The sequence below is a fragment of the Thunnus thynnus genome, chromosome 17 (genome assembly GCF_963924715.1).
Source record: "Thunnus thynnus chromosome 17, fThuThy2.1, whole genome shotgun sequence".
Taxonomy (NCBI): Eukaryota; Metazoa; Chordata; class Actinopteri; order Scombriformes; family Scombridae; genus Thunnus; species Thunnus thynnus.
The window spans coordinates 13,575,821-13,590,529 of record NC_089533.1 but is presented as its reverse complement, the minus strand read 5'-3'; the positions used below and the strand labels follow the sequence as shown (position 1 = coordinate 13,590,529).

At 37.3% G+C, this 14,709-nt stretch overlaps 2 protein-coding genes across 3 annotated transcripts; both read right to left on the bottom strand.

Moving 5' to 3' along the window:
* Window positions 1–583: 583 nt before the first annotated feature.
* On the bottom strand, window positions 584–2,975 carry LOC137201393 (heterogeneous nuclear ribonucleoprotein A1-like 3). Its single transcript, XM_067616429.1, has 5 exons — window positions 2,777–2,975; window positions 2,483–2,574; window positions 2,274–2,369; window positions 2,003–2,149; window positions 584–1,860 (listed from the first exon to the last, which is right to left on the bottom strand). Exons 1-5 carry the CDS (start codon window positions 2,799–2,801, stop codon window positions 1,738–1,740), a joined length of 483 nt encoding a protein of 160 aa, XP_067472530.1. The 5' UTR covers window positions 2,802–2,975; the 3' UTR covers window positions 584–1,737.
* Window positions 2,976–3,907: 932 nt separating this feature from the next.
* Window positions 3,908–13,385, bottom strand: LOC137201061 (transmembrane channel-like protein 6). Of its 2 annotated transcripts, none has more exons than XM_067615914.1 (20): window positions 12,956–13,385; window positions 11,877–11,995; window positions 11,638–11,757; window positions 11,365–11,514; window positions 11,145–11,268; window positions 10,918–11,005; window positions 10,571–10,828; window positions 10,356–10,483; window positions 10,123–10,267; window positions 9,531–9,683; window positions 8,925–9,076; window positions 7,672–7,762; window positions 7,378–7,475; window positions 7,182–7,277; window positions 6,996–7,071; window positions 6,759–6,892; window positions 4,752–4,925; window positions 4,408–4,486; window positions 4,242–4,320; window positions 3,908–4,087 (listed from the first exon to the last, which is right to left on the bottom strand). In XM_067615914.1, exons 1-19 carry the CDS (start codon window positions 13,009–13,011, stop codon window positions 4,243–4,245), a joined length of 2,319 nt encoding a protein of 772 aa, XP_067472015.1. In that variant the 5' UTR covers window positions 13,012–13,385; the 3' UTR covers window positions 3,908–4,087; window position 4,242. The 2 variants fall into 2 exon arrangements, with proteins under 2 accessions (XP_067472015.1, XP_067472016.1); XM_067615915.1 differs by having other exon boundaries at window positions 11,145–11,253; window positions 12,956–13,384.
* Window positions 13,386–14,709: the final 1,324 nt, after the last annotated feature.

Genomic DNA, 14,709 nt, shown 5'->3' with positions numbered 1-14,709 from the left:
TCCCTTTATGTGAATACGAACAAACGATGTGACAAGATTACACACTTAATCATCTGATACATCATAACATGTAACTGCTGCTTCCCAGCTAGGATGGATTAATGTTTTTAATGAATGAATGTGACCCTTCTGACCTATGTATACACTGTGGTTGTTTTTATCAACCACTATGGTGATACAGAGGAGGGCCTTGATCCACGGGCATTGCTATTGCGTACACCACTGACGCCCATGTTGTATTAAGTCTTTATTTTCGGGGCATTCTGGTAGAGTGGAGGCCTTTAAGGTTAAGCTTTGTGTACGATACAAAAAGTAACTTCTCCACCTCACCCAACTGTAAAACCTTTTTGCAGTATTACAGCCTTTTTCCAAATTTCTGAGGTATGCGCATGAAACCATGAAAATAGAAACATACCTATTTTCTTAATGTATTGTTCTGATAAAAGCCAGATATTTCAGTGACCTCTTGACCTTTACCCCATACAGTCAAGTCAGCAAGAGGGGCCGCAATCACCTCTCTTTAGTATATATAACAAACTGGGATAACAGATTTTAATTAGGAAGAAATACAAAATGAAAGGAATTCAAACATGAAAATGAATAATTTATTATCCAGGAGTTCACATTATAGACACTACCACTGACTAGGTGTTGACCTAGTCTTGTTTTCCTGACATCCTTCATGCCCTGAGGCCACCGTCTGCGTCCGCTCCTGCATACTGTCATGGAAATTTTTTGCATCATTCACTCAAGAACACACAAAGACTCAAAACAGAGCATTCAACATTGTTAATTGTTGAAGCAGTTGTAAACTCTGTACAATACATTATACAATCAGTTACTCTTATGTCATTTATATTTGTGGAGAGAAACCTTCCTTTGGCTCCATGGCACACACTGAAGCCAAATACAAAAACACAATTATCTTGTATTTTTGGAGAGAAAGCATGTTGTTCAGGCGGCCCTTTCTCTAAAGCATAATCAAGACAGCTTTATATCTCTCCAGAAGCAAGGTTAAAAACAATCAGGTCCCTAAATGGACATTTCCACAAACTGTTATGCCTTCTTACAAACAAGTACAGTCATACAGATGATGTCAGAGTTCAAGTTTAGCTCAGTCTAGGTACCTCATGATCCACACAGTTTCTAAGCCAGTAGGCCTATGTTGAAGATATCTGTAACTAACCCCAAAGGTCAGTGAACAACCCTCAGATAGAAATAAGTTCAAGAGTTCAGCTTGTCTAGGAATAGGATTTCTTCACAAACATTTCACAATAACACAGTGACATTACTGTCTTATTGAATTGACAACAAACAACACTGTCATCTAAAGGTTTGTCAGATCAACACATTAAAGAGACGTAGAAATATAAATAACTATGATTTGTTTTACCACTGGCTCAGACAAAAGTACAACAACATAAACTAACTGTTGAACAGAGTAGCTTGCCTACACAGAAGGTTGATATGTTAGAGCAGGTACTGACTGACAGACTAACATTTACCCCTTAATTTGAAAACATTTGTAAAATATATACAAGAAATACATCAAATGATAACCATTGTTTAGATCTCTCTCTCACAATACAGATATACAGATAGACTGCCAGACCAAAACACCACTACATTTCTAAAAGAATTCAGCTTCTTCCTATGCTCCTGGGTTTGTCCACTACAATGTACACATCAATTTGGAATTTTTAACTCAAAGAAAAAAGTTGCAGAGCTGCAATTTATTTATTCATCCATATCATCATCCAACCATTGAGCATCTTCGAGTATGTAGCCCAGACCCATTGAACGGCGTGGTTGAGGCAAAGCAGTGACTGCCGCGTTCTTCTCATCTGAATCCTCCACAATCTGAAAGAAAGCAGACACATTTTTAAAGTCAGCTGATGAAGGCAGCAAACGCTCACTTTTTAAACCAAATACTGCCATCAGCATTATTCCCATGATACAACTTTGCACTGACAGACCGAGAGACATACCGGTGAATACTCACTTTTGGACCAACAACTCGTTTCACCTCCACTTCGGAGCCTCCAAGAAAGTGAGGACCAGCCCAGTCTGCTCTGTCTGCTTCTTCCTCAGTAGAAAACCTCACATATGCTAGTGTCTTATTATTCCCTGAGTTCGGGTTCTTCTTAATCTAGAATCCAATCCAACAGACAAGGGGAATTCTTTAATTAGGTCTCCTAAATATTGATAATGTATACAGAAATACATTAACAAAGGCACTTATATTTTAAGCAGTAATTATTTTCGGACTTTACCTTACACGCTGTGATGGTTCCCCATTCTCTGAAGTAAGCCTGTACATATCCTTCATTTAAGTAAGGGTTCAGATCTTTTATAACCAATCCATGGTCCTATAAACAGTAGAAAATTATAAGATTAATGGCATATTATAGTTCAAAGTCAAAAAGATTAAATAAGTGATGCACCCTGTAAATATAATGTAGGAAAGAGAGAAATTGTTTACCAGTTCATAATGTTCAGCCAAACTAGCCATGTATTTCTTTGGAAGACTGATGTACATTCTTCTCTGAGGAGCTGTGTTCACTTCCATCTTATCTGGAGGAAAAGAGATGAGTTTGTAGATTTATAAACACTGTGCAGTGGGAAAGTATTATAATGTGGGAATGTTGTACCAAGGATTTGCAAACAAAATAAGTCAAATGATTTAATTGCTTCACATGAATGTAAAATTAGAAACACGATAATATGAAATCTTTCTTAGCAGATGAGGTGTGATGTCAAGAAAGCTGTTACTTACCAGAGGTCATTACTGAGATGCTCATCGACCGGCTCTTCCAAGTAGAGACTGACTCAAAATGCAAATGAAGGTGTTGTGGAGAGGCTTCATATAGTGTCCCTCTAAGTCACAATGACGAAATCTCCTCCTTCCTATCACGTTTTTCTCGTGAAGTTCACAGAAACAAGTTTGAGTGACTGGTGAAAGAGTTGCTTAATGTCAAAATATGCTATTCAGGATTGTTGACATTGTTGAGCACTTGCTAATGGAACTGCTCCAGACTAAGTTTACACTTGTCCTGCATGTGAAGCAGCAACAAGTATATCTTGTTTTCAGTTGTGATTTTAAATTTAAAAGTTCAACTGATTCAAGGGGTCATATGAGTCTCACAAGAGTTCCAACATCCAAGTACTCTCCCTATTTTTCATAATATGTGGAAAATATTGAATATACTGCACTTATCTTTGCAAGTTACTGCACATATAGCAAACTGCCAGAGGTTGACACAACATGCAATAGGACACTACCATCCGCATTTTGACCTCTAAATCTCTTTTAAAAATATTATTAGCTAAATAATAATTTGTCACAAAAACATTCAAACTACACAAAGAGACATAGATAAAGTAGATGTAATAGATTTTTTTCTCCCTGCATAGATTTTACATAATGTCACATGGAATGTCTTCTTAAGAAATTCAATGTTCTTTGGAGTGTAACTGAAAACAAATCAGCCTCAGCCATATATATATATATATATATATATATATATATATATATATATATATATATATATATATAAAAATTACAAAATCTCAGTAAAGCACTGCAAAATTAATTCTTACATGTTTAGAGAAGAGAGAAAGATTCCTTTTTCAGTGATAGACACATTCACAAAAAAATTTATTTTATCTTTCAATACAACACATTCAAGATCCTTATACATAAACTTACACATTTGCTTTTACATTCAACATAGATTCCAAAAAATAACTGCAAAATTTAAAAAAAACTAACATCCTGACATACAATAAGAGCTCTATGTATAAATAAGGATAAATGACTCCATTATGGCGCTAAGAGTCCAGTGATTTAGTTTTGTGTTCATCCAGCACATTAAGGACTCACAAACATCATAGAATGTATTTGAACACTTTTTTTTTTTTTTTTTTTTTTAAACTGTAACTGTTTTTTCTTCCACTTTCATTCTCTTTGTACCTTGTGCATGACATTCCTGATGGTGCTGATAGCTATCTTGGCATTGATGATTATATCAACACTAAGATATGTGTTGTTGATGAGATGATATCTTGCCATTTCTTCAGTGTGTTGCTGTTAAAAGCAGGAAAACATTTTATATGGAAGACAGTGCTCACGCAAATGCAGATCATTAAGTGAACTCATGAAAACGGTGAGGAAAAATAAAGATGATATGTTGTACATGATATGTTATACAATGAGGATATACAGCACTCAGACTACGCACCTTATTGGTGAGGAGAAACCGGACTATGTTCATTTATGTCTTGCAGTTTGGTGATGAGGAACTTTTTGTCCTTACCCTCCTGTATACAAGAAATAAAAAAATCACTATCCACATACTGTACACATACCAGTGATTAGAAAAAAAAAAAAAGTTTGATTATGCATACATTTTCAATTTGCTTCTCTAACAGACTGATGATTCTCCTTTGGCCATCGACAACTTGAGAGTGAATGTATATCACCATTCTGAAAAATAAAAAAGCATGAGGGATCAATTCAAATTTAAAGCGCCTAAACAACATTCACACAGGTAGCTCACAACTCCAAAAGATTTAAATGAGGTAAACAATTTGTTAATAAAATAACTGCCAAAATACATTCTACATCTTAGATACAATGATATAATGGTGACTCTTAATGGCAAGCTCTTGATAAGGAGAAGCTGATTGTGAAATATTGTGAAAATTAGGCAGGTTGTTTAAAAATTTTGGGTGATCATGTCACCACTCACAGAAAAACTCCACTGGCGAGGAATAACAAAAGTGGGTTATCCACTAGATATCTGTAAATCCAGTTGAGCCACGTCAGGACTGGATGAGCGTTCTGCATCTGTTCGGCCCACACCCCCACCGACTCAAACATGGTATTATTCCTGAAAGGGCCACAATCTGATGAGGGTTTAATCCTATGGACGACAAACAGATGGAGTGCAGTCTGTAAGAATTTGTGACACCTTTTCTGCTGTTCAGGCTCCAAGCTCCAGCACATTGGATTTCAGAATGGAAAAAAAAGGCTGATGTTGGCAAACATTATATATTTTTCATAGTGTCAACAAATCCCATAAAAGAAGTCAGACTTGCAATATTTTCCGACTTCCCTGCCCTATTTATGGCACTCAGGCTCATTTGTTTCTAGTGAAGACATCTTTAAAGGAATAGTTTGACATTTCGGGAGATACACTTATTTGTTTTCTTATGAGAGTTAGTTTAGAGGATTGACACTGCTCACGTCTGTATAGTAAATATGAAGCTACTGTGCACAGACTGTTAGCTTAGAACAAAAACTGGAAACTGGGGGAAACAGCTGGACTAGCTCTGTCCAAAAGCTACAGAATCCTCCTAACAGCATCTCTAAAGCTTACAATTACATCTCATTTGTTTAATCCGGCTCTGAAATATATATAATTTCATTTTTAAAGAGACAAAGTAATTTTCTTAAACAACTTGGCACTGCTGTTTGAAGAAAATATTATTCTAAGAGGAACAGATACTGCATTTGTTGAGGAATACTTTCAGCTGTGTACAGAGCCCAGGAGGGGCCACTGAGGTAAAAAAAAAAAAAAAAAAAACCTAATTCATGCTCTCAATTTAATACTGGTAATTCATTCACACAGATTACTTAAAGTCCCCCTTCACTCAAAAATATGTATGTGCAGAGTTCGACACCAGAGGGCTTTTTTCACATTCATCTGCTCAAAGTAGAATGTTTCTCTGTGCTCATTAAAGATCTGATTTTTAGGGGTGTCTCCATGAGCATGATTTGTGATATCACAACTCATTTGGAGCCTATCATGATCCAGTATGCAACTTACACAAGTGTGATGGGGAAACTTGAAGCTTCCAGTGCACATACACTGAGAATTGGTGTTACACTAAAGAAAGAGACATCTTGTGTCCAGAAGTTAAACTTCTGAAATGAAACATATTTGAATATTCATAGATTCTGCAATTTTTAATGACTTGGCATGAGTAGATGCCATTTTAAGCATTTTAACATGGTAGTTATACTTTTTTTTGTGGAAAAACTATATCAGACACGCACTATTGTCTCAATACAAGTCTGGAGGGGGTCTTAAATTATTGCTCTCGATTTATCTATTTTGCCTGTTCCCCTCTTGTAGAGGGCACCAAATGCTTTCAGTTAGCTTGGAGTTTGAAGAAAGCAATGAAGAAGACGTTTCCCTTTAAGGCATGTCACTTGCACACCTCTTCATTGCTTTTTTCAAACTTCTGGCTGACTGAATGCATTTGGTACCCTCTACAAGAGGAGAACAAGCAAAATAGATAAATCAAGAGCACTAATTAAGTAATCCGTGGGCACAAATTATTAAATCGAAGGCCCAAATTATTGAAACAAGAGCACAAATTAGTTTTTTTTTTTCCTCCATGGCCCCTCCTAGGCTCCATAGCTGTGGATTGATACAGATATGTGAATATTTACAGCACCAAAACGGTGGGCTACAACTCCTACACCCTTCACAATATTGATGCAAACACCCTCAAATTAAACTGAATTTGACACTTTTAACCTCACAGTCATTGTTGTAATTTAAATTCTACATTCTAGGTTACAAAATGGTAAATATGCTTGGAATGCAACGAGAGACTGTCAGCATGTTTTTAGAAGTCTATTCATGTGTCTTGGGATGTGGATGCCTTTTGGTGTAGAAAATGCTTGTGAGCATCAGTCAGTCAGAGTCAAGTCAGTCAGCAAGAGAGAGGCTGTTTGTTCCACTCACTTCCAAATTGTATATGTGACAACCGTGGCAGCACCAAGAAATGAGGGGAAGAACAAAAGAGAGATGAATAATGTTGTCATTTGACTGGCCCTCCAGGGCTTACTTGAGGCCTGACAGTTGAGCAACAGACTGTCCTGAGGAAGAAACCAGAGAAAGAACATTCAGTTTGTCATGCAATCCAGACACACTTTATGAAAGTAGAAGTTGAAAAGTAGTGGAAACATCTGCTGTACCAACCTTCCTCATGTAAAACAGCACAAACAGTTTTATGATCTGGATGGCAGGAAGCAATGGTGCGAACAGAACCCCAATCCTAGGAAAAACAGAAAACCATTAATGTTTAATTCACTTTTTTTTGTGTGTGTGTGTGTGTGTTAACTAAGTGATGGTATTCAAAGATGTGATGTAATGCTGTGTAATTACCAAGTGAGGGTCTGCCCATATATGAGCTCCAGCACATTACGAGCAATGTCAAACACTGGCTTCCTGTTCCTTTTCAACACGTGCTTGGAAAAGAGCCTGAATGGAAGATGCCACGTCGGTATTCAGTATTGTGGCTTAACAGTCAGTTTTATCAACAGTAAACAGCAGAATCAAGTTACATGATCTGACAACTTGCCTCCACAGGAACTCTCCCAAAAAAGTGTAAAGCACCGTGAAGATGAAGTCCATCAGAAGCAAGCGATATAGCTCTCGCCCCACAAAGCTCTCCCAACACTGTGGACAACATAAGCACAATAAGTGGACTTAGGGTTGTGTCACATCCCCAATAAGGTTAGATAAATAGGTCACATCCAAACATCCAGTTACTTATTCTGTCCTAAAGGTATTATTTTAGTAATGATGGACATTACACAATGTCAGTGTCGTGCCACCACTAATTATGACTTTCAAATATGTGGATGCTTGTAACCTGTAGGCCATGATTTTCTGGTTCCACCGCAATTCTCCCGAGCCAGTGGTAACACAGCACTCCAATTACACTGACTTTCAACAACAGGTTCCTGAGAAAATAAGGAGGAAATTTTCCATTTTATGACAACAGCTCTAACAAGAAGATAAAACCAATATTTCAAAAAAAAAAAAAAAAAGGAAATAAATTATGTGGAATTGCACAGCTTTCCAACTTAAAGTCCATTTTCACTCCAAAATGTGTTTTGCTTATTGTCACTTAATTGGATAATTTAAAAATTTTTGGTGAAAAAGACCATTGTTAATAAAAAGGAGATTATTTTTATGTCTTAAAGTGTGTCTAGAGGGGATCTTCAACAAATCCACTGGCAATTTTATAGGTAATGATTATAAAACATTACAAATCTTGTCACACAACATTAAGACTTAACAGAATTAAGCTGGTGAAAGATAATTTGTGCTGAAAGCACAATATAAAGTGGGAGATTTTCAAACATTATAAATGGGAATGTGTTTCAATCAGACCGTTCTGGGTCAAGGTTTTGGAAACCGTGGGTAAACTCCTGATTTATGTTTAGAGGACAGATCTAAAATGCCATATATATCAAAACTGTGCATTTGCTTTAGTTATTATGCATTAACATCTTATGAGTCTGTGCTGTTGGGATCTTTTTTGGAATATGTCTCATTTCATTGTTGACTGGGTCTTCCACTTTTGTATGTGCTCCTTATTTTTATTTGTTTATTTTCATATGTCCACTGAAATGAAGTGAAAATCTACTTGTTGCCATGTACCAAACTTTTCTTAAAAACAAAATCTATAAAAATTAAAATGCCTACATAATAACTGAGGAAAACATTTACATGGTACATATACAAGAAAACATAGTTTTTAGTGCAGTTTAAAAGTTCACAGAATGTTTTCGGTATTAGCGTGAAGTTATATATCAGTAAATAACAAAGTTTTATTCTAAAATATGCCCTTAGTCTAATACCACGAGTCATCTATGAATTCCCAGACCTTTTGTTCGATAATGGTTTAGAAATGACTGAAGCTGAACTATTACTGATAAAATATGACAAAATGTTGTTGTTTTGTTTTTTGTAGTTCTTTTTGTAGTTTTGTAGTTCTAAATTAAGTGGAATTACACAGCTTTGCAATTTAAAGTCCACTTTCACTTCAAAATGTGTTTTGCTTATTATCATTTTGCATGTTTGAACTTCATCATGTTTTTTGTACTTCTTCTTCCTCACCTGAAGATGGAGACATAGACACGAACACTGGGTGAGTCATATTTCTCTAGCCAAGCACATAGGTTGAAGAGTCCAGGGAGTAACAGGTTAATGGCCGACACTACTGCAGACACTGGCAGCAGTTCAGTTTCTGTGGAAGACGTGTCAGTCGGCTGTAATGCAAAATTATTAATATTATTAGTCTCACCAGCAGGTCTAAATGTCTGCTGTGAAAAAAGTTGAAGACTCTACAGCAGAAGAACCTTATGTACGTTGTGTCTAAAAGCTCTTATTGATAATGTTATTTAATTTAAATACATCTTGGCACCATTTGTTACTAGTTTTCCCAGCAGTGTTACCAGTTGAAAAAAAATTAAGTGTCAGGAGAGTGGTATGAAACACTGAAAGGGTGTTTCAGATTCTCACACATAGTGATTCTTTTGAGCTGACAAGCAAATGTAAAACTTCTGCCAGGAAATGAAAAAGGAGAAGTAAACAAACTCAGGGGGAAGGTACTTCTTCCGAGTTATTTTCGTGGTATGCTTGAGAAAAGTAAATAGCTGCTTAAATACGTATGAAATCTACCATGTGTGGTTGCACAACAGTTGTTGCACATTTTTCTCTAACCTTTTTTTTTTCTGACAGATGATAGACTGTCAGGGTGCCCAGGGCGATGCTGGCCAGACAGGCAACCCATGCTGACAGATGCACAAAGATGCGGCAGAGTCGCTCCATGTTGCTCTCTTCATCTTCTCCACTCATCATCTCTGAGAGCAGCTCCTGTTGCAAGAGCAGTATTTGTAATCTTGCACAAGAAGCATTTAAATGACCTACACAATAAGTTGAAACACAACACAAATGTGCATATTGTTTGTCGACCCTGTCAAGGCTGACATCTGCTATCACCTGCTGTATATTTGGAATATACATTTAAATCCTTCCTTGATAAGAAAATGGCCTTCATTAGTCTTAATGTGCATTTGAGGACCATGTTTTATTGTGTGAAAAGGCATCATTAAAAACTTCCTGTGTAAACACCACTGCACAAGAACTGAGATAGTGTGACAATGTAACCAAGCATGTAGCATATTGAGGTTAATGTGTGAAACATCTATGGTATATTATTATCTGCTTTAAAATACATTTGTCTACACCCTCACATGGATGCTAATGTTTCACATATCAGTGAGTCTAATTGAATACTTAAATGGTTGCGTACTTTGAGCTGAGTACTGATTTTCTCACACTGCAGTCTAACAGATGTCTTCTTGCTGACTTTAAAGTCCCAGGAGCAGAACACCTTGACCGCCAGATTCCCATTAGACTTGAGGACATGAAAACTTCTCCCAAAGGACTTGGATATGCTGCAAGAGAATAAAAAAGTTACAAAACACATAGCATATGGACTAAAATAGCATGAATGCATATAAAAAAATGAATTTATTGTCTGACCTGTGCACCAGGATGATGCAGATAATGAAGAAGGCGATGGTGATGGTAAAGAAATAGGCTGCAGGTATGATTGTGCTGTTGGTGTTGCTGTAGTAGCCGTAAAACATCAGACTCTGAGAGAAGTAACCCTGACAGGAGAGCAGATGGAGGGGAGATCTTGTTCAAGAAAGTGCCACAGACAGAAGGACAAGAAGTACACATCGACCACATCTCACCTTGCCTGTGAGAAGCTCAAGACCAGTGAAATTGTTGTAACGGCGGTCATTTAGAGGAGGGTTGATGGCTTGAGGGAACACCAGAAATAGGCCGGTGATGAAGAAGAGGAGGAGGTTAAACAGCATGAGGGTTCGGAGAAACAGGAAGTAGGAGAGCACTCCGGTTCCAAAACGCCCACTCAGTCGCTTCATGGGCGAGTGCCACAATCGGAGGGACGCAAGGATGGGGAGGCAGTTGTAGACGCATTGGCGCCAAGTCTGAGGGAAGCGAAACATGTGACTGATGACACAGCAAACACTGATGACACAGCAAACACTGATATACACTTTTTCCTGTTTGTACTTACCCTTGAAATGTACATTCTGAAACTGCTGTAGTATGGAATCTTTCTGGTGATGAATGAACTTTCAGCTACATCATTGAGAGCGAGTTGCCTAATAAAACAAGAGGTGAGGTAGTTTAAACACCTTGCAGAGATGGTGAGAGCACATCAGGTTCATCATCGCTATAAGTTACCAAAATTTCGATAGCTTTTATTCTGAGGTCATTTCTTGTTGTCAGTGCCATGTGTACCTGAGCTCCTTCTTGTCTGCGAGGCTAAGTGGCATGGCTCGCAGCTTACGCATGCTATCAGCCACTGAGAGACCTTGAAGCCTGGATAGCAACTGCTCCTTCTCGTTTTCTGTAAAACCACATTCTAGAAATTGACTCATTGACGCTCAGTGTAGAGAGAAGAACAGGAAGACTCACTTGAACAACAGTAATAATTGTCTAATGTTTGGAGCTATTTTACCTTCACCACTTATTTCTTCCACATCTGTAAGGACAAAGTCATCCTGGATTGGTCTGGAGTGGTGGGAAGTATCCTGGGATGTGGTCTGGTGTCTGTGTAGCTGAGAGGAGCGTGTTGCACACCTGGAAGTGCCTGTAGTGCTAGTTTGCCCTGTCAACAGACAGTCAAGCTTATTTTATTCTCTGGACATTTGTCTTATTTTTAACAGCCACAGAAAGATTGTATCGCCTGGTGACAACTTTTTCGAAAGTAGCGAGAAACATTTCATCTCACCAACAGTGCGACTGGGCATTGAAGAAAGGATCTTTACTGTGGCAGCTGACCATCGGTACCTCTGCAGAGGGTTGATCTCCTCTCCGTCATCTGTCATGTGGCTGGCTGTTGGCCAGCTGTCTGAAAGATGATGAATTGAAAGTAAATCTTGTGCATTTGTAGATAATTGGAATTAGACACCTCACTGTAAATGATGAGAAGACTTTGTTTCCAGTAAAGGGGCAGCCGTGTAATTGTACCTGTGCATTCCCTAAACACTTCCATCTGTAGGGTTTCAGACCACCTCTGGGTGCTGGCTGCTGGTTCTCTGACCATCTCGCAGAGAGACAACTGGCCTGGTTCACCATCATTCAGGTTCCTGCAGGAGAGTAACCAATACAGTAAACCATGACCAAGACTCCCAAAAGCTTTAGCCCTTACAACTCTGCACCATCTGGAAAGCAGTATGTATGAAGAGAACTTGTGTCTCAACTTTATTTATTTTAATCATTGCTGTCCATGGTAGGTTAAATTCCAGAGCTTTTTCTTTTCACAGAATTATTCTACATTTCCCACAGCGATTTGGATCCTTGAGAATCTCTAAATGTTCTCCATTTCCAAATACCAAAGTGCAAGAAGTTGCAAAAACTACACTAATACATGTAGAGCTGCAATCATTAGTCGATTAATCAATTAGTTGCCAACTATTAAATCAATTGCCAACTATTTTGATTATTGACTAATCCTTTGCAGTCATTCTTTATGAAAAAAATGTGAATATTTTCTGGTTCTTATGATAGTAAACTGAATATCTTTAAGTTGTGGACCATTGATCAGGACAAAAGACGACATTTGAGCTTGTGTTTTGGGAAACATTTTTCACCATTTTCTGACATTTTATAGACCAAACAACTAATTGATTAATTGAGAAAATTATTCGATAATGAAAAATAATCATTGGTTGCAGCACTAAAACACATGTAAAGATAGATTAATCTCAAATCACTGAAAATTGCAGCTACAAACGCACTGGTCCTTCCGCACACTAGCTGTAGGCAAGGGGGATTTTCAGTGTTCACAAGACGATGCATGTAAATTGTAAAAAGAATATCATAGAAAAATACAATTTTGTTTATTGGTAACACAATATAGCAATAGCATTTGCCTTCCAATGTCATGGTAAACAACTACAATATGTTGTAAAGACAAAATTACAATAAAATTCACCAGGACACCCAGCAGACAGATACACAGCACATGACAGGCAGGCACAGGTAGAACCAAAAGTAAAGCATCTCTTAAAGAAAACAACCAATAGAAAATTGAAATAATAACTTACTCATAGTCTGATTCAGTCTGGCAAATGTTGACATCGAAGCTCACACTGTGTGCCATGTTCCTTAATGATCTCTGAGTACTGCAAACACAAATCTCCAAGAGGATCAGTCTTCATTAGCCACATAGTGGGCCACTCTCAGTGGGTCATTTCTGACTTTGAACACTGACTTCTTTTATTCATCCTTCTACAATATGAAGCCGCTGCTCAATGAAACTCTGACAAAATGATGTTTTTCTTCCTGTGAAATTCACCCTCTGACCTGTATCACAGTGCTTCTGGGAAAGCAACAACTTCCTCACCAATGAACTATGTGACAGAAATAAAACAGGCAATGCAAATGAAAGACAAAGAGATTGACAAACTATGAAAAGACACCATACACACTTCCTGTCTCTCTCTCTCTCTCTCTCTCTCTTTCTCTCTGTCTGTCTGTCTCTCTCTCTCTCTCTCTCTCTCTGTCTATCTCAACACAGCTGTGCCTTATTTGTAATTAGCACAAAGTAATATCTGCCTGCATCTCAACTGAGCTTGCAATTATTTAAGCATCTCTGACATGCCTGGTAGACCCATTTGGTACTATGAGTAAATAAATAAATAAATAAATAAATAATACATCATGTATATTTTTCCAAAAAATATGTAAATAATTGAGCAGCTGCTGTTTCAATCTATTCAGTCATTTTTAACCAAACATAAAAGTCATATATATTGTGTCTGCAAGTTGGAGTTATAGTGTCCACTGCCCTCCATGGTCACAGTGAGAAACTGCAACACTGCATTAAATTTGTCAAAACAGTGTATAAAACTAGCATCAGTGTTGGATCAATTTGCTGAACCAGATCTCACCTGTCTCCTACAGCAAAGTCTTAACAAACAATAACTAACAAATTCTGTCAGTGCACACACAAGACATCACAACAACAAAAAAAACCCTAGATCCTGGGGAAATAAACCAAAACATGACAAATATAACTGTACTCTGGGAGTCACTAAAAGAATTTGAATATGCAGAGATTGAAAATAACCCGAAAAGAAACTCCCTGGTTACACTTATTATGCTATATGGAATAAACAAATATGGATTTGATCAAACGCCTACAGCTTGAATTCTGTATGTATAATCATGGGTGTTCACTCCCCTCCAGTGGTCACAGTGAGGAACTGCAAAATTAAATTTACAAACTTGCGTCAATGCAGATATACTAGCATACTTAAACTTCCAGTAAATACTTTTAGAATAGCGACCAAACAAAAGCAATTGGAAAGCGTATTGTTAATGACACAGTGTGAGACTACATCTTCACATTCTTTATTGGGAACAATACAGATGGGGGGGATTGTATTGTTTTTAATGTATAAAATACTTTGTGTTACAATGTATTTGTATGAAAAGTGCTATGCAAATAAAGTCTGATTTATACTCATTATTATTATTATTATTAGTAGTAGTAGTAGTAGTAGTAGTAGTAGTAGTAGTAGTAGTAGTAGTAGTAGTAGTATTCTTTGGATGTATCATTAAAGGACAGGTTCACAATTGTTAAAGTATGTCTTAAAACAACAGTCAGGTGCCCAAACAAACACTGAAACAGGTTTTTCTTGCTGTAAACATTCCTCCTGTTCATACTGATCATTAGAAGAACCCTCATAATGCACTTATGACTCAAGTGATGGGGGCTCTCTTCTATGCAAAAAATGTATTTAAAAGTTTATCTGAAGTTAATATAAAACTTCAGTCGTCCAAATGAGTCAAATCT

Coding starts and splice junctions, on each gene's coding strand:
- LOC137201393 (XM_067616429.1), bottom strand. CDS start 2,801: ATGAGCATCTCAGTAATGACCTCTG. Junction 2,575..2,776: donor CATCTCAGTAATGACCTCTG/GTAAGTAACAGC, acceptor CTTTTCCTCCAG/ATAAGATGGAAGTGAACACA. Junction 1,861..2,002: donor AACGAGTTGTTGGTCCAAAA/GTGAGTATTCAC, acceptor GCTTTCTTTCAG/ATTGTGGAGGATTCAGATGA.
- LOC137201061 (XM_067615914.1), bottom strand. CDS start 13,011: ATGGCACACAGTGTGAGCTTCGATGTCAACATTTGCCAGACTGAATCA. Junction 11,269..11,364: donor GGAAGAAATAAGTGGTGAAG/GTAAAATAGCTC, acceptor GTCAATTTCTAG/AATGTGGTTTTACAGAAAAC. Junction 7,278..7,377: donor TTGGGAGAGTTCCTGTGGAG/GCAAGTTGTCAG, acceptor TCTTCCATTCAG/GCTCTTTTCCAAGCACGTGT.